General features: G+C 47.7%; 1 protein-coding gene across 1 annotated transcript; it reads right to left on the bottom strand.

Moving 5' to 3' along the window:
- Positions 1–813: 813 nt before the first annotated feature.
- LOC132586093 (phospholipase A2 inhibitor gamma subunit B-like) lies at positions 814–18,422 on the bottom strand. Its single transcript, XM_060258038.1, has 5 exons — positions 18,268–18,422; positions 9,353–9,469; positions 6,829–6,978; positions 2,816–2,956; positions 814–1,029 (listed from the first exon to the last, which is right to left on the bottom strand). Exons 1-5 carry the CDS (start codon positions 18,317–18,319, stop codon positions 818–820), a joined length of 672 nt encoding a protein of 223 aa, XP_060114021.1. The 5' UTR covers positions 18,320–18,422; the 3' UTR covers positions 814–817.
- Between the last annotated feature and the right edge of the window lie 582 nt (positions 18,423–19,004).

Genomic DNA, 19,004 nt, shown 5'->3' on the forward strand with positions numbered 1-19,004 from the left:
GGGCCATGCGTGTACCTATTTTAAGATTAGGTAGCAGAGATATAAACTTTATGAAGGACACAAACACAATTAAAGATTTTTTTAAAAAAAAAATCTTAAAACATGCTTAAAGAAGCACTTGATCTTAAAGGTGCTTTCTTTGTACCTCTCCTGGGCAAAGGAAACTCTGACTCTTTCCTTCCTTCCCCAGGGAATCAGGAGGGGGAGGAGCTTCAGCCAATAGAAGACAGAGAGGCTTGGCTCAGTAGCTCTGGTGGGCAGCTATGAGAGCCTGGCAAAGCAAGCTGGGATGCAGAAGGAAGTGAGAGATAGGAAGCAGATGGCAGCCAGTTGCTTGGGGGCCTGATAGGAGCCCTCCAGGGGCCTGATTCAGCCCCCGAGCTGCATGTTTGACACCCCTGCTTTAAACTGTGGAGTCTTGTAAGCAAAAGTTCTACTTTGTGAGCTACCGGCATTAAAGTTGTGAGCTCCTGCATACATTTGTTGGCTCTGAGGCCATCCTTCCTGTGCTAAGACAAAAATGTGTGAGCCGGTGGCTAAAAAACTGTGAGCTAGCTCATGCTAACTCAGCTTAGAGGGAACAGGAGATGTAATTCCGGGAGAACTCCAAGCCTTTCCTTGAAAGCAGAAATCCTGATCTTCTGCAAGTGCCTACTGCTTCCAGATGCTGTATAAAGAGGGGGGCAGGGGGTATATATACATGGGGGGCAGTGCATTATATAAAAAGTCTGTGCGCTGAGTTAGACAAGTGCTGCCACCAAATGGTGAGGAGGAAGAATTACATGAGCAGAATCCCAGAATGTTCATCTCGGGCAAGTCAACTGAGGATCTTCCAGAGCAGGATTCCAGAAAAGGCTTGGAAGAAGAGACTGAGTAATCCTGGGATGGAGCTGGCTGTCCCAGAGGCTAGCGTGCAATTGGCTGTTACGACGACAGTCATCCCAGCAAAGGAGCCTGAACGCTGAAGTGTATCGTTGCAAGAAGCCATGTTAGAGCAGCCCTTGATGACGCTTGTTATGGTCATTCCCGCTGCAGAAAGAATTCCAGGAGAATATAGTCAGTAAGAAGAGAAATGCAATGCCCTGGGACTATAACCTCTTTGCAGCACCTCTATCCATGTCCACCAGCTAACCATTACCCGTTCAAGAACTAGTTGCAATCCAATTAAAAGTCATAGACATGGGAGAAGCTAGGACCTGAGGGAATCTTCATCACTGCCTGGTTTTGGCTTCAGGGGTGCAGCTTTTGGGTTAAGTCTAAAGGCTGTTGGAAGAGTAGGGCAAGAAGAAGAGTAGGGCAAGAAGAAAAAGTAGGAACTGGGCAGCAGGAACGCAGTTCTGGCTGGCTTGGCATCAGGGGGTGTGGCCTAATATACAAATGAGTTCCTGCTGAGCTGCTTCTACAAAAAGCCCTGAGTGAAACAATGGTGATGTCAGGGGGTGTGGCCCAGTATACAAATGAATTCCTGCTGGGTTTCTTTTACAAAAAAGCCCTGAGTGAAACAATGGTGATGTCAGGGGGTGTGGCCTAATATGCAAATGAGTTCCTGCTGGGCTTCTTCTACAAAAAAGCCCAGAGTGAAACAATGGTGGTCAGGGGCTGTGGCCTAATATGCAAATGAGTTCCTGCTGGGCTTCTACAAAAAAGCCCTGAGTGAAACAATTGTGATGTCATGGGGTGTGGCCTAATATGCAAATGAATCCCTGCTGGGCTTCTTCTACAAAAAAGCCTTGCTTCCCTTCATTTTGGAGCTCATAGAACTGGACTCCCTGGTCCAATATTTTTGAAACTTGGGTGGGGAGGGGTTGGGGAGAGGCACCAGCAGCTATGCTAAAATGTGGTGGCTCTACCTCAAAACAACAGTCCCCCTAGAGCTCCAGATACCCACAGATTGATTCTCCATTATACCCTGTGGGGACCAGTTTCCATAGGGTATAATGGAGTCCCCAGTGAATATTCAACCCCCTCCCCCCACTTTCTGATAACTTTCAAGTGGAAGGAAGGTCTCCAAACCAAGGGATCCTCTGCTCCCAACTGGGGGCTGGCAACCTTACAATAAGTTCTCTCGGGACTTTTTTTTTTGTAGCAGGAACTCCTTTGCATATTAGGCCACACACCCCTGATGTAGCCAATCCTCTAAGAGCTTACAGGGCTCTTCGTACAGGGCCTATTGTAAGCTCCAGAAGGATTGGCTACATCAGGGATGTGTGGCCGAATATGCAAAGGAGTTCCTGCTATAAGAAAAAGCCCTGAGCCCTCTAATTCCCCCATTAGAGGGGGGACGGGCCCAGTAGATTCTCAGCACTTCTTGCCAGCTGCAGTATTCTCTGCTTCCAGTTTGGCCTGAGGGCTGCCATAGGTTGGTTAAAAAGAGACAGAAAAGATTATCAAGTGATAGTCAGGTCTCAGGAAGGATCATGGGGGGAACCGGTATAGACTCTGCAAGGTTACAGACAAGAGTTGGGCGATTCCTGCAGATCTGCACATGTTGACCTTCCCTGGAAAAAAGACTAGCATGCCACAGGAATATACGTGTTATTTGTAAGTGAATATGCATGGCAGGAGTGGCCAAACTGCAGCTCGGGAGCCACATGAGGCTCTTTCACACAATATTGTGTGGCTCTCAAAGCCCCTATTGCCCCGTTGTCTGGAAGAATGCAACTTAAAGTTGCTTTCTTTCCACCTCTCCCTCCCCTATCTATTTCCTTCCCTCCCTCCCTCCCTTCTGTCCTGTCTTGCAGCTCTCAAGTATCTGATGTTTATTCTCTGTGGCTCTTACATTAAGCAGGCTTGGCCACCCCTAATGTATAGTTACCTATGTCTGTCGTCCCAGCCAGCTCAAAGCAATAGTGCTCATCTCCAGCGCAATGGTTGATCTCTTCCTTGCATGTGAAACTTTGCATAGAATAACAAGTTGGGCATTTTTTCCCATTGAGAGAGGTGTTGATGGGTGGCACTGCATGAAAGAGAGAGACAGTTTTGCCTTGAAAGAAAAACAGTGCTGTTGCAATGGTTAGGAATAAATCACAGGGATCGTCGTCGTAAAAAAACCCTGCGATTCCTAGAGAGGATTGGCATCACTTCCAGATTGTCCAGGAAGTGACATCACACCATTGACTTGGCGACCCCGTGCAGAGCCCTAGCCTAGTGAACGCCCGCCAGCTGCAGACTAGAGTAGTTGGGGATGCTGAATCTGGGTTGGGGAATTCCTTTAAATTTGGGGGTGGAGCCTGGGGAGGTCAGGGACATCAGTGGGGTACAATGCCACAGAATCCACTCTCCAAAGCAGCCATTTTCTCCATGGGAACTGATCTCTGTAGTCTGGTGATGAGCTGTAATTCTGGGATATCTCCAGGCGCCATCTGGAGGCTGGCACCCCTACCTGGCTGCCCTACATCCTCTGATTGGCAGGCCACGTGCAGCCTCTCGATTGGCCAGGCAGTATATTAGCTAGGGTTGCCAGGTCCAACTCAGGAAATATCTGGGAACTTTGAGGGTGGAACCAGGAGGCTTTGGGGGTGGAGCTGGGAGCAAGGGTGTTACAAGCTCCTTCCTTGGAGTTTCTTTAAACAGAGGCTAGGTGGCCATCTGATAGCAATGTGGATCCTCTGAATTTAGGGGGAGGTATCTGTGAATTTCCTGCATTGCGCAGGGGAGTTGACTAGATGACCCTGGAGGTCCCGTCCAACTCTATGATTCTATGAACTCCGAAGGGAGTTCTGGCCATCACGTTTCAAGGGACCGCGCTTCTCTTAAATGCCTTCCCTCCATTTGGAACAATGAAGGATAAGGGCACCTTCTTTGGGGGCTCATAGAATTGGATCCACTGGTCCAATCTTTCTGAAACTTGGAGGGTGCTTTGAGGAGAGGCACCAGATGCTATGCTGAAAATACCTCTACCTCAAAAAACAGCTCCCCTAAGCTTAAGATACCCACAGATCAATTCTCCATTGTATTCTATGGGAATAGGTCTCCATAAAGTATAACGGAGTACCCAACAGACATTTCCCTTTCCCCCCACTCCGCTTTCTGGTGACCCTGAAGTGGGGGGAGAGCCTCCGAACCAGTCCCCAAGTGGGGATTGGCAACCCTAATATTAGCTGGGGGCCTGATCTCTCCTTATTGCAGATGTGATTTCTGCCTGGCTGAGCTTTCAGTACAAGCTGCTGACCTCAGGGGCTCTGAGCTAAACTGTACAGATTCAGAGATGTCCACACCTGTGGTCTGGCCTGACAAAGAAAAATTTTATTCCCACTGGGTGGGGGGGGGCAAGTGCTTTTAAATGAAGACCTCCCCAAAATATCTGTGCATCATCGTCGTCGTCGTCGCCTTCGTCGACATCAGAAGCAGCAGCGTCTTCATCTTCATCAATCAGAGTTACTCCTGCAGAGCTACTATTGTTTATTTCATGGTTCAATTGCCGCAATCAATAGTAAGACCTCTGGTGCTGGACGGGAGGTGGAGAAGGCACCAGGCCTTGAATTCAGCAGGAGCTCACAGGAGCACAGCTCCTGAACCTTTCTGACACCCCCATTCTTCCTCCCCACCCACCTACGTTGTCCATTGAATAGCGGGTGCAGCTCACCTTTTGAAGAAGAAGAAGAAGGAGATATTGGATTTATATCCTGCCCTCCACTCCGAATCTCAGAGTCTCAGAGCAGCTCACAATCTCCTTTATCTTCCTCCCCCACGAAAGATACCTTGTGAGGTGGGTGGGGCTGAAGGGGCTCTCACAGCAGCTGCCTTTTCAAGGACAACCTCTGTCAGAGGTATGGCTGACCCAAGGCCATTCCAGCAGCTGCAAGTGGAGGAGTGGGGAATCAATCCCGGTTCTCCCGGATAAGAGTCCACGCACTTAACCACTACACCAAACTGCCTCTCACCAAACTTTGTGTAACAAAGCAGAACATGAACCAGGATTCTTGTCTAAAATGTATAAGCTTCTCAATTCATCAGCCAAGGAAAGAGCAGCTCTTTTTTTTTCAAAAACAATGGCAAAGAGACTTACAAAAACAAAATACTGTTATTTGGACAGCAAATTATAGGGAAAAAACACAATTAATGCTCTCAGTAAGGATCCCTAAGGTTCCAGAGACCATATTATTGAATTACTGGAATGCAAAAAACATTACTATTTTTTTTTTTAAGTTAGTCCCCTTTGCAAGCACCAGTCATTTCCGACTCTGGGGTGATGTTGCTTTCACAATGTTTTCACGGCAGACTTTTTATTGGGATGGTTTGCCATTGCCTTCCCCAGTCATCTACACTTTCCTCCCAGCAAGCTGGGTACTCATTTTACCGACCTCAGAAGGATGGAAGGCTGAGTCAACCTGAGCCGGCTATCTGAACCCAGCTTCTGCTGGGATCGAACTCGGGTCGTGAGCAGAGAGCTCAGACTGCAGTGCTGCAGCTTTACCACTCTGCAGTCTGCACCACGGGGCAGCTCCACAAAAAACATAGAAAGACATAAAAAAGAAATGGTTGTTTTATTCCTATCAATTTCTAAAACCCTACTAGCCAAAAAATGTAGAGATGTACATTTACCTTCACTCCAAAGTTGATACAATAACATCTGGGAATATTTTTATTTACTGTAAATTAGCTTTTGGTTGTTATTATTCCACATCATCATTATCCTATGAGAAAAAAATTATAATTCCATGGTACGCAGTCATTACTTTCCTTACCCAACAGGATATCTCACCAAGTACTGCATTCTATCGTATTTTGATTTATTTTTAAGAAAATCTTTTTATAACCTATGTCTGTTTATTTCATTAGCACCTGCTATTGAATGTAAATTTATGTAATATTGTTATATTAATTTTCTTTTGAGTCCCTCTATGTTTGTAAACATATACTGATTTGCACAGCATAAACTGTAACACTGTTGTAATCTGAACAAGTCTCAATAAAAATTCTCAATTGAAAAAAAAAAGAATAGTAGGTGCAGCTGCATAACAATCCCTGGATTAGGAGAGCAGCCAGCCAGCCACTAGGAGCTTCACCACGCCCCCAGCAGCCCTCATTAACCCCTGAAGAAGCCCAAACCAACCTTTCTCCACTTCTTATGTGATTCTGAGCGGCGGGTAGCTTGCTGGCCTTTTGACTGGGGGTGGAGGGGTGGCCAAGGAGAGCCCAGGTAAGCAAGGCCTGCTTGGGCTGGTTGGATCTCTAGCCAATCCAAGCAGGCCTCGCTCACCTGAGGCTCTCCTTTCTTTTGTCAGGTTGCTTTTGGCTGGTGGGAGCAGCAGCACATACTAATGAGTTATGCTAGGGTTGCCAAGTCCCCTGCATGCCGGAATGGGAGACTTTCGTGTGCCTGGAAGTGACGTCACCTGAAAGTGACATCATAGCACCAGTGACGCCACACATGGCCGCTCTAGGCGTTTCCGGGAAAACTCTATGGTTGTCCCAGATGCTCTAACCATTTTGGAGAGGGAAACTCTATGGTACCTATTGTACCATAGAGTTTTCCCTCCCAAATGGCTAGAGCGTCTGAGAAAACCATAAAGTTTTCCCGAAAACGCCTAAAGCGGCCACACGTGGTGTCACCGGCGTGATGATGTCACTTCCAGGTGATGTCATCGCACCCACAACGTAGGGGGAGGTTCTCCCTGACGGCCCAATGTAGCCTGACGGGTTGGGAACCTCCCAGGAGGGGGACCCCCCACCCTGACTGGGGGCTTGGCAGCCCTAAGTTATGCTAAGGAGTTCCACCACCTATTTTTCTACAAAACGACCCTTGGAAGGCACAGTTTGTATTCCAGAGGCTTGGAGCAGCACAATAGAGTAGGGAGAGGAAAGAGAGGCTCGGCGGTAACGTACAGGGAGGAGGGACCTTTGCACACCCGTTCCCCACGCAGCACGTGAGTCTCCTCGCCATTGTTCCAGCTTTGCCTAAATTTAAAACAGTGAGACCTTCATCACATCTGCTGACTGGGAAGCAGGACTTCATGATGGTCTTCATGTGGGGTCCTGTATGGATGAGAAAGGAGAAAAGGGATTGGCATAAATGAGACAGTGGCCAGCTCTCCCGTATACGACTCAACATCTTTTATAAGCATCATAAGACACTCCCTTCTCCTGATAGATCCAGGAGGGCGGCCATGTTGGTCTGAAGCAGCAGAACAACATTTTGAGTTCAGTGGCACCTTTAAAACCAACAAAGTTTTATTCAGGCCTCATTTAGAGCAGGAGCTCACAGGAGCAGAGCTCCAGAACCTCTCAATTTTATTGTGCTCTTTCTTTCTTAACCCCTCCCCCCCTTCAATTCCATTGAGCTCCATTGTTCAATCCCTTGTGAGATTTTGCTGAACTCTAATGCCAATTTCCCACTCACCTTACGCCGCTCTCACGTGCCTTTTCTCAGCAGGACTTTCTTCCAATTTCACACTATTTGCCCTGGGGCTGCAAGTAACATGGGCGTTTTTGCACAGTAAACAGAAACCTGTTAAAACCAGTTTCTGTTTGCCACACAAAAATGCTGATGTTACTTGCAGCTCCGGGGCAAATAGTGTGAAATCGGAAGGAAGCCCTGCTGAGAAGAGGAACGTGAGAGCGGCGTAAGGTGAGTGGGAAATCCGTCTAAGAGTTGACAAACTTTCTAATTTTTCTTTTCCCATAAAAAAAAAATGGAGAAAAAAACCAAACCATATAAAGAAATCTTCCTCATGCCACTGTGGCCACATAGGAGAAAGTCATTGAAAAAGTATGATGGGAGTAAGGCTTTATTGTGACAATTATAATCCAAGAAGCATTGTAAGGTAGATGCTGAGCTGATGGAATTTAGTATACCTTCTGGTAATGTCAGGGGTGTGTGGCAAATGAGTGACGCAAATGAGTTGTGCTAATGAGCTCCGGTACCCCTTTTTCTACGAAATGACCCTTGGTTTTATTCAAGGGGTGAGCTTCCAGGTGCACACATTGCATCTGAGGTGGTGCACCTGCACACGAAAGCTCATACTTTGAATAAAACTTTGTTGGTCTTAAAGGTCTCACCGGACTCTTTGTTCTGCAGCCTTCTCTTGAGTCCATGCTGTGATCACACCCTGATTTGATTAGCGCAGTGTCCTCTTCATGGGGCCGCCCTTGAAGACTGTTCAGAAGCTTCAGGGTTGCCAGCTATATGCTGGGAAATTTCTGGACATGTTGGGGGTGTAGCCTGGGGAGGGCAGAGCAAGGGGAGGGGGGAGACCTCAGTAGGGGATAATGCCATGGATAGGGCTGCCAGGTCCAATTCAAGAAATATCTGGGGCCTTTGTGGGTGGAGCCAGGAACACGGTTGTGACAAGCATAACTGAACTCCAAAGGGAGTTCTGGCCATCACATTTAAAAGGACCACATGCCTTTTAAATGCCTCCCCCCTATTGGAAATAATGGAGGATAGGGGCATCTTCTTTGGGGGCTTATAGAATTAGATCCTATGGTCCAATCTTTTTGAAATTTGGAGGGTATTTTGAGAAGAGGCATTGGATGCTATGCTGCAGATTTGATTCCTCTATCTAAAAAAGCAGCCCCCCAACAGAGCCCCAGATACCCGTGGATCAATTCTCTATTATATGCTATGGGAATCGGTCTCAATAGGGAATAATGGAGCGCCCAGCAGACACTCCATTCCTCGATAGGGGTCATTGAATGCTCTCCAACCACTCAAAAGCTGCACCCCCCCACTTTCTGATGACCCTGAAGGGGGGAGGCCCTCCAAATTGGGGAGATCCCCTGCCCCCACCTGGGGATTGGCAACCCCAGCCATGGAGTTCACACTCCAAAGTTGCCATTTTCTCCAGGGGGGTTGATCTGTAGAACCTGGAGGTGAGTTGTAATTCTGGACGCTCTCTGGCCATCACCTGGAGGTTCTAATGCTAAATGCTGTATAATTGTAAACAATAAATGTTTTAATACCAGCCTGAACTCCTGTCCTGTAGTTATCGTTGATGATTAAACCGGCCGTGCCCGTCAAAGGGACAGCTACAAGGGATTCTGATTATTCACCTCCTATCCCTTTAACAAGAGCCCCGTGGAAAAGAGTGGTAAAGCTGCAGTACTGCAGTCGGAACACTCTGCTCACAACCTGAGTTCGATCCGGGCGGAAGCTGGGTTCAGGTAACCGGCTCCAGGTTGACTCAGCCTTCCATCCTTCCGAGGTTGGTCAAATGAGTCCCCAGCTTACTGCGGGGAAAGTGTAGATGACCGGGGAAGGCAATGGCAAACCACCCCGTAAAAAAATCTGCCGTGAAAACGTTGTGAAAGCAACGTCACTGCAGAGTCAGAAATGACTGGTGCTTGCACAGGGGACCTTTATCTTTTATCCCTTGAACCCTGCTGGCAGCTTGGGGCATTTCCCACTTACCCACGGTAGTCTCCCCTTGGATGATGCCACAGGTATCGAAACCAGGGAGGCACGTCTGTAAGGGTCCCATGCAGGTGTCTCCAAAACCTTCACAGACCTCACACGTCAAAGATGCCCCTAAAAAGCAGAGCCCAGAAGGAACAGTAACCAGATTGATCCAGGTGGGTCTGAAGCAACAGAACAAAGTGGGAGTCCAACAGCACTTTTAAGACCAACAAAGTTTTATTCAGGTGAGCTTTCATGTGCGAAAAGCACACTTCCTCAGACAATAGTATGGGATGGAATTAGCAGCCCTGCATAGAGAGAGGAGTGGGCGGTGAATTAGTATGCACATTAGTGGAAATGTCATTAGTGGATTAAAGAATGACAAGTTGGGATCTGGAAATCAAATATTACCACAAATTCTCATTTATTACTCTTCCCAACTAAGAGACCTAATGACATCGACGCCAGTCTCCAATTCTGACATGTATTGCTTTTGCTGGTTTTTTCCACCCAGTCAACCCAAACCAACGATTTCCAGATGTCAAGTTGTCATTCTTTTAATCTGCTTTAAAAAAAAATCCCTATTTTGCATACTAATTCACTGCCCACTTTCTCTAGATGTAGGACTGCTAATTCAGTAACCAGACTGATTGTCTTCTGTCTTTCCTAAGGTCTGACTACTAGGGCTTTTTTTGAGCTGGAACGCAGTTCTGGTTGGTTTGGCATCAGGGGGTGTGGTGTAATATGCCAATGAGTTCCTGCTAGACTTTTTCTACCAAAAACAACAACAAAACCCTGACGACAACCATTGAATTAAACCGGAAGCCTAAGACGTTTAAACTAGGGGAGGGGGGGGGATGGAGAGACTCCTGCTTGGTGGGGTGCTGCCAATAGGGGTCATTGAATGCTCTCCAACCACTCAAAAGCTGCACCCCTGCATGATGCCATGGCCGTGGCCTCAGAAGCTCTGTTGCTGCCTCCCAGTGTTCCCTGGGAAGGACATATACTTGCCATCCTCTGGCTGGGAACTGGAGTCCTCCTGGAATTACAACTGATCTCCAGATGACAGAAATCATTTCCTCTTGTGGTATACCACAGATTATAGGTGAAATCCCTCCTCAAATCCCCCCTTCACCGGCACCGGTCCCAAATCTCCCAGAATTTCTCAGGCTGGAGTTAGCAACTGTATGGAGTGGGAGGGGCAACCGTGTGAGGTGGGAGGGGCCACATTGGGAGGACTTCTGGAGTCCTGGCCCCACTGATGGACCTCCTGATGGCACCTGGGTTTTTTGGCCACTGTGTGACACAGAGTGTTGTACTGGATGGGCCATTGGCCTGATCCAACATGGCTTCTCTTATGTTCCTAACCCTAGAAGGGCACCATGTCCCTTTTCCTTTTTGGCACTCAGTGAAGATTAGGATAGGGTTTCCATGACCCCCTTGGCCACTGGTGGAGGGGGTGAGGTTGCCATCTCCAGGAAAGGAAAACTCCTGGAGATTTGGAGGTGGAGCCTGGGGAGAAACAAGGTTGTCAGTGGGATACACCCTAGAGCCCACTCTCCAAAGCAGCTGTTTTCTCCCACAAAACTTATTTCTGTAGTATGGGAATGAGCTGCAATTCTAGGGGATCCCCAGATCCCATCTGGAGTCTGGCATTCCTAGATTAGGATATTGCTTGCAGCCCACCATATGAGCCCCTGTTGAGTTTCAGTCCTCTGCATTTCACTGACGCCTGTGCAGATTCATTTGTGTTGCGCTCACAGGTTTCGCATATATATATATATATATTTTAATCTGCATCAAAAAACTCAGTATGCAACACATAACACAATGCCAAACAATAATTTATTGGCACAAAACCACCGGGACATGGCAGCACACATGCTTTTTTACAGGGAAAAGTATAGCTGTGTGGAAACTGCCAAAAAACCGCATACAGCGTGATTTTTTGAAAAAAACAAAAAACAAAACCCAGTTTGCTTAAAGGAGAAGTGAAATCAGAATGAAGAAATTGCCATTAGCCGTCCAGAACCAGCTGGGAGGCTGCGGTTTGGGGGGCACTGGGAGGAACAACTGCCTTCTGCTTCTTTTATTTATGTATGTGGGGGTTTTCCAGCTCCCTTTCCTAGAATCCTCAACTCAAGAGTGGTGTATATTCAGAATGGCACAGCTCATCTCCAGACTCCAGAGGTCAGCCCCCCCCCCCCGGAGGAAATAACTGCTTTGGATAGTGGACTCGAGGGCAGAGGTGCCGAAATTTCTTACGAGGGCCGGATCTGACATAAATGAGACCTTGTTGGGCCAGGCCATGTTGGGTCAGGCCATGTGTGTACCTATTTAAGATTAGGCAGAAGAGATATAAATTTTATACAGACAAATGGTGGTTTTTTTGTAGAAAAGCCCAGCAGGAACTCATTTGCATATTAGGCTACACCTCCTGATGCCAAGTCGGAACTACGTTCCTGTGTGTTCCTGCTCAGAAAATGCCCTGCAGACAAACACAATGGAAGGTTTCTTTAAAAAAACAAACAAACTTAAAGCATCCTTAAAACATTAGTGCTCATTGGTCTTAAAAGTGCTTTCTTTGTATTTCTCTCACGTTGTGACAAGCATAATTGAACTTCAGAAGGGAGTTCTGGCTATCACATTTAAAGGGACCACACACCTTTTAAATGCCTTCCCTCCTTTGGAAATAATGGATGGGGTACCTTTTGGGGGGGCTCATAGAATTTGACCCCTCAGTCCAACCTTTTTGAAACTTAGGGGGGTCTCTTGAGAAGAGGTGTTGGATGCTATGCTGCAAATTTGGTGTCTCTAACTCAAAAACAGCCCCCCTCGAGTCCCAAAATACTCGTGGATCAATTCTCCATTATTCCCTATGGGAATCAGTCTTCATAGGGAATTATGGAATGGCCAGCAGACATTTCCCTCCCCTCCCACCCCGCTTTCTGAAGTGGGGGGAGGGCCTCCAAACTCGGCGATCCCCTGCCCCCATCTGGCGATTGGCAATTCTATTACAAAGGCAGTTAGAGCTATACTCAGGAAAGCCCTATCAATTCTGTTAAAAGCCTTCTCTGTATCAGCAAAGAGCATTGCCTTCAGGGTTTGTTTGTTTTTTTGATAGCAGGAGCTCCTTTGCATATTAGGCCACACATTCCTGATGTAGCCAATCCTCCAGGAGCTTACGGAACTCTTAGTACAAGGATTACTGTAAACTCCAGGAGGATTGGCTACATCAGGAGTTGTTAGAGTTGCCAAATCCTCTTCATCCCTTGGGGGAGGACATTCGTGTGTGCGATGCGTGCGCGTGTGATGAAATGATGTCATCCAGAAGTGATGTCATCAAAATGGCAGCCCCTGTGCGGGCCGCTCTAGGCGTTTCCAGGAAGACTCTATGGTTTTCCTGGACACTCTAGCCATCTGGGAGGTTAAAACTCTAGGGTACACTTCCGGGTGACGTCATTGCACCAGCGACGCAGGGGGAGGTTCCCTCCACTGGCCCAATGTGGACCGGCAGGTTGAGAACCTCCCGGGCAGGAGATTCCCTGCTCAGACCGGGGGCTTGACAGCCCTAGGGGTTGTAGCCTAATATGCAAAGGAGTTCCTGCTACAAAAATAGCCTTGATTGCAGGTTATATGTCTTCCATCAGCAAGGTTAATTAAATCAGCCAGCCTTCTGAAGTTGCAGGCCATGAATCAGCCTTTCAAGAACCCCAATTGATAGTGTTCAATATAATCATCCAATACTCCATTTAATATATGTGTTTACAAAACCAAGGGGATAAAGAAAACATGGGATATAGCATAGAATAAGTGAGATAAATACAAATCATGGGATAAAGAAAGTAGAGAAAGAAGCACTTTTCCCCCTTTCTCACAATATAAGAACTCATGGGTACTAGAAGGAGGAGGAGGAGGTGGAGGAGAAGAAGATATTGGATTTATACCCCACCCTTCACTCTGGATCTCAGAATCTCAGAGTGGCTTATAATCTCCTTTACCTTTCCCCGCCCCCCACAACAGACACCCTGTGAGGTAGGTGGGGCTGAGAGAGCTCTCCAAAAGCTGCTCTTTCAAGGACAGTTTTGTTAGAGCTATGGCTGACCCAAGGTATTCCAGCAGCTGCAATTGGAAAAGTGGGGAACCAAACCCAGTTCTCCCAGACAAGAGTCCGTGCACTTAACCACTACACCAAACTGGCTCTCTCTTAGGCTTGGAAAAGATAGAAAGAAGTCCTTCACCCAAAGCGTGATGATTAACCATGGAATTCGCTATTGCAGGAAGGGGTGGCAGTTCCAAATATAGCAAGCTCCAAGACGGGATTGGAGAAACATCTGGAGCAGAGGTTCATCAGTGGCTATTAGCCACAAGACATAGAACACTCTGTCTGTGCCAAATGATGCTCTGTCTTCTTGGTGCTTGGGGGCTGAGGGAAGTAGCTGGAGAGGTAGATTGCGGAGTCTAATAGGAAACCATCCTAAATTGAGAAATATGGCTTTGCTGCATACAATAGATCTAAGATAGAAAGCAGGGATCTAGGATAGAAAGCGAGTGCTTATTCAAACCAATTATGACGTTAGCAAAGGCTCGCTAGCTGGAGTGTTTCGCTAACCACAGAAACCAAGATGGAGAGTAAACGGTCAGAAAAGCGAGCGAAAGTTTCCTGTCTTGAGAGACACTGGCTTTGCGTAGAGCGGCAGGTGTTGCTGTAATAGTCTGCGAGGAGAAAGCACAGGCCTACATGGCAGGGACATCAAGGAGGCGGTTGAAAGGTCACACTAAGAGCATTGAAGGGTCAAGCTGCAAAGCCAAAGGTCACTGAGTGCATAAGGGAAAAACAGCAGAAAGGAAGTCCATATCTGAGGACCCTGCCCAGCAGGGCTGGTGCTAGGGGCTCTGCTGCCAAGGCAAGAACCACCACCACCCCCTGCAGCCGCAGGCACATTACCACCATTCGCTTAGGGTTGCCAAGTCCAATTCAGGAAAATGCTGGGGACTTTGGGGGTGGAGCCAGGAGACTTTAAAGGATAGGGGCACCTTATTTGGGGGCTCATAGAATTGGGCCCCCTGGTCCAATCCTTTTGAAGCTTGGAGGATGTTTTGAGGAGAGGGGCCAGATGCTATGCTGCAAATTTGGTGCCTCTACCTCAAAGAACACCACCCCCCCCCCCCAGAGCCCCAGATACCCACAGATCAACCCTCCATTATTCCCTATGGGAATCGGTCTCCTTAGGGAATAATGAGTGCCCAACAGACATTTCCCCCTTGCTTTCTATTGACCCTGAAGCAGGGAGAGGACCTTCAAACCAGGGGATCCCCTGCCCCCACCTGGGGATTGGCAGCCCTACTTTTACTTGCCCAGGTCCTGGACAGGCAAAAGGGGCAGTGAGGTGCCTCTGAGTTGCTCGGAGGCTGTCTTCTAAAGGGAAGGCACCCCTGAGCAGTGCGTTCATGGCTGCTGCACCTCTCTTTTTACCTGCATGGGTCCCAGCCTGGCGGAAGGGGTGGCAGAGCACTTCTGCACCACTCAGAGGCTGCCTAAGGGAACGCAGCCTCCAAGCAGTGCAGAGGTCCTGGAAGAGGCTGGGCAGGGGCATGTTTTCTCGGTTCCAAGGCATTTGGAGCAGCTCCGAATGTCTCGGAGCCAAGAAAACAGGCCGCACCATGTGCCCCACTCAGCCCCCTCCAGAACCGTAAGGGGCTGGGTGGGGCGCATAGCATGTTTGCTTGGCTCCAAACGCCTCGAAGCCAAGCTGGCTGGTGTGAGCGGGGATGGAAAAGTGGCGCCCACCGCTGCCCCTGCGACCAGGTGGCACTCTAGGTGGCCATCTACCTGGCCTACTCTTATGCACCAGCCACACTGTCAAGACAAGAGTAGGCATGTGTGCAATGGAATATGCTATGACAATATGTAATCAATCACAGTAAGTTATTAGTAAAATGTAGTATGTCTAAAAAGCTTTGACTAGTTGTATGAGATTGAGGAACTTGCTGGCTTGCTAAGGCAGTCCTCTGCTTTTGTTGCAATAAAAGCTCTCTGCCTCTACTTGAACAATTCAGCTTGGTCAATTGGTTTGGGACTGACAGAAGGTCCTGGTGGTTCAGTTTTGGGCACCACATTTTAAGAAGGATATAGACAAGCTGGAACGGGTCCAGAGGAGGGCGATGGTGAGGGGTCTGGAGATCAAGTCCTATGAAGAAAGGCTGAAGAAGCTGGGCATGTTTAGCCTGGAGAGGAGACAGCTGAGATGTGATATGATCACCATCCTGAAGTACTTGAAGGGCTGTCATATAGAGGAGGGTGTGGAATTGTTTTCTGTGGCCCCAGAAGGTAGGACCAGAACCAATGGGTTGAAATTAAATCAAAAGAGTTTTCGGCTCAACATTAGGAAGAACTTCCTGACCGTTAGAGCGATTCCTCAGTGGAACACGCTTCCTCAGGAAATAGTGGGCTCTCCTTCCTTGGAGGTTTTTAAACAGAGGCTAGATGGGCATCTGACAGCAATGAGGATCCTATGGATTTAGGGGGAGGTGTTTGTGAGTTTCCTGCACTGTGCAGGGGGTTGGACTAGATGACCCTGGAGGTCCCTTCCAACTCTTTAAGTTCTTAAGTAATAGTCAAAAAGATTTCATAGGCAGGGTCAAGTAGTGAAATGGGCTAGACCAGGGGAGTCGGACTCATCAGTTATGAGGGCTGGATCTCACATAAATGAGACTTTCTCGAATCAGGCCATGTGTGTCCTAAAATGTAATGCCAGGTAGCAGAGATATAAACTTTATAAAGGACGCAGACAAACACAATTCAAGATTTAAAAAAAAAACCTTTACATAAAACATGTTTAAAATCTTAGCACTTTTGCAATATTTTGTTTATTTAACAGTCTCTGATAACTGACCCCCACTTGCTCTGAATTATTGCATCAAAATATGTAGACAATGTCTGTGCTGTAGCAAACTTGAGTACGCTGTTCAGGTGTATATCTGTAAATTGCAAATCTACTTTTCATTCGCTGGCATTAATTACAGAAATCTCACGGGCAATGCTTTGAGCCTGAGATGCAGAGGAAAACATGAAACAGCTGGGCACCGTGAGCTTTTGCTCATAAGTTGCTTCATGTGCTGGTCAGCCAATAGAGAAAATAGAGGCTTTGCTCTGTAGCTTGACTGAACAAACCTGGGAATGCAAGCTGTGATAAAGAAGGAAGCAAGAGAGAGAGAGAGAGAGGGAAGCAGGCAACCATGAATTGCTCATGGGTCTGATAGAAGCCTTCTGGGGTCTCATCTGGTCCCTGGGCTGCAAGTTTGACACCCCTGGGCTAGACCTTTATTTTATCCGTCTGGTATGGCCATAGCTTTCATTGGGGGAGAGCTTTTACCCTTCCTCTCATCCATTGTTAGGCACCTTGCCTTTCTCTCTCCTCTATTTCATGAGGATGAAAGAAGGCATATTAAACTGAGTTTTCTGCCCCCCCCTACAAACAAAATGTTTCCTTCTACATCCCCTGCAGGTGTGCTGCCTATTACAGGTGTGCAGGTGTGCTGCCTTCCAAAACATACAAGCAAGCAGACAGGCAGAGAGCAGAATGGTAAGAAAACAAGATACAGCTACTGAAACCCACACCAGGAAATCTTCCATAAATCAACAGGACTGATTAAGGAAGAGCTCCGAACAGAAAAGACAGCTCTTCCAGGTGGGGAGGATTTGCCATCTTCTGTTTGGAAGACATGCCCCCCCCCCCCAGCACACACCCCATTAGATTGCATTCAGCTCCTTTCTTCCTCCTGCACCACCGAAAAGCAGGAAGTGAAGTACAACAGCAGTTTCTGAACAACATTTTGATAGATGGCTGAGTGCTACTTATGCAGAATCTGGCGTGCTCACGATATTGCATAGGAGCAGGGCTTTTGGGTAGGGAAAAAAAGCCAGCAGGAACTCATTTGCATATCAGGCCACACCCCTGATGCCACCATTGTTTCACACAGGGCTTGTTTAATAGAAAAAGTCCAGCAGGAACTCATTTGCATATCAGGCCAAACCCTCTGATGCCAAGCCAGCCGGAACTGTGTTCCTGTGCATTCCTGCTCAAAAAGAAAAAGCCCTGCACAGGAGGTGAATTGGGTCTAGTTTTGATTGATTTCCACATGCACGTCACTAAACCTAGGGTTGCCAATCTCCAGGTGGGGGCAGGGGATCCCCTGGTTTGGAAGCCCTCCCCCTGCTTCAGGGTCATTAGAAAGCAGGGGGAGGGAAATGTCTGCTGGGAACTCCATTATTCCCTCTGGAGACCAATTACCATAGGGAATAATGGAGCATTGATCCTTGGGTATCTGGGGCTCTGGGGGGGCTGTTTTTTTTAGGTAGAGGCACCACATTTGCAGCATAGCATCCAGTGCCTCTCCCCAAAATCCCCTCCAAGTTTCAAAAAGATTGGACTGTGGGGTCCAATGCTATGAGCCCCCAAAGAAGATGCCCCTACCTTTCATTATTTCCAATGCAGAGAACACATTTAAAAAGTTCCCTTTAAATGTGATGGCCAGAACTCCCTTTGGAATTCAATTATGCTTGTTGCAACCTTTCTCCTGCTCCACCTCCAATGTCTCCTGGCTCTACCCCCCAAAGTCTCCTGGTTCCACCCCCAAAGTCCCCAGATATTTCTTGAATTAGACTTGGCAACCCTAATACTACCAGTCATTGGAAACTCACAGCCCTGTGTGACAGGAACGTAATGTATAGATGTAAACATTCCCTAATCCACTGGTTTCGAAATTACTTTATGTACTAACTGCAATGACTTTGTTACTTTATGTACTAACCGCAATGACGCTTCTATTAGTTCACAAAGATATGCAGTGAGCTTGCTGGGAAAGGGAAGGTGTGGGTGCCATCAATTCCCCTAAGTCTCCCTTCCCAAATGGCCCGGGATGCTCACCTGTAGCGATGAAGGTGGCAAGGAAGCAGATGACCAGAAGGCCTTGCATCATTTCAGATGTTTTCTGAGGCTGAGTTTAGTGCAGGGTTGGGCTCTGTGGATGTAGCCAAGCCTCGGCCTCTCTCTACAGCAGCCGTGGGTGTTCTGCTGAAGAAAACAGATCAGCGCTTCTCCAAAATAGGGGGAAGAGACATCCAAACAATTTCCCCAAGCCTTTGCCCAGCCCCAAAGACCAGAGGGCTTGGAACCAGTGAGGGTGGAGTGATGTACTTTTTTTTCCTTCGGAGAAGGTCTGCCAAAAGAATCCAGTAACTTGTGTTCCTCTGTTTTTTTACTATAATGCGGACCCAAACTGGATGCATTGGAGAAAACATTAATCAAAGGAAAAAGGAGACTGCTCTAACATGCAATGGCCACGGTTCCAGCCAAAGGCATCCAATGGGTACTTTGCCGCTCCATGCCCGTCCAGAGGTTTCCTCTTTGCACTTTGTACCAACTTGGAGGACGCATGCATCGTGTGAGAGATGACTAATTCTGCAACCGGAGCTGGTTTGGGCTTGACATTTAGGAACGCGGCAAAGAACCGTCTACCCCTTTGCTGCACCCACAATTATAGGCAAGGTTGCCACCTTCAGCTTGGGAAATTCCTGGAGATGTGGAGGAGGAGCTGGAGAGGGCAGGGTTTGGGGAAGGGAGGAAACTCGGTAGGCACAGTGCCACAGAGTCCACCCTACAAA

The sequence above is a fragment of the Heteronotia binoei genome, chromosome 17, assembly GCF_032191835.1.
Source record: "Heteronotia binoei isolate CCM8104 ecotype False Entrance Well chromosome 17, APGP_CSIRO_Hbin_v1, whole genome shotgun sequence".
NCBI lineage: Eukaryota > Metazoa > Chordata > Lepidosauria > Squamata > Gekkonidae > Heteronotia > Heteronotia binoei.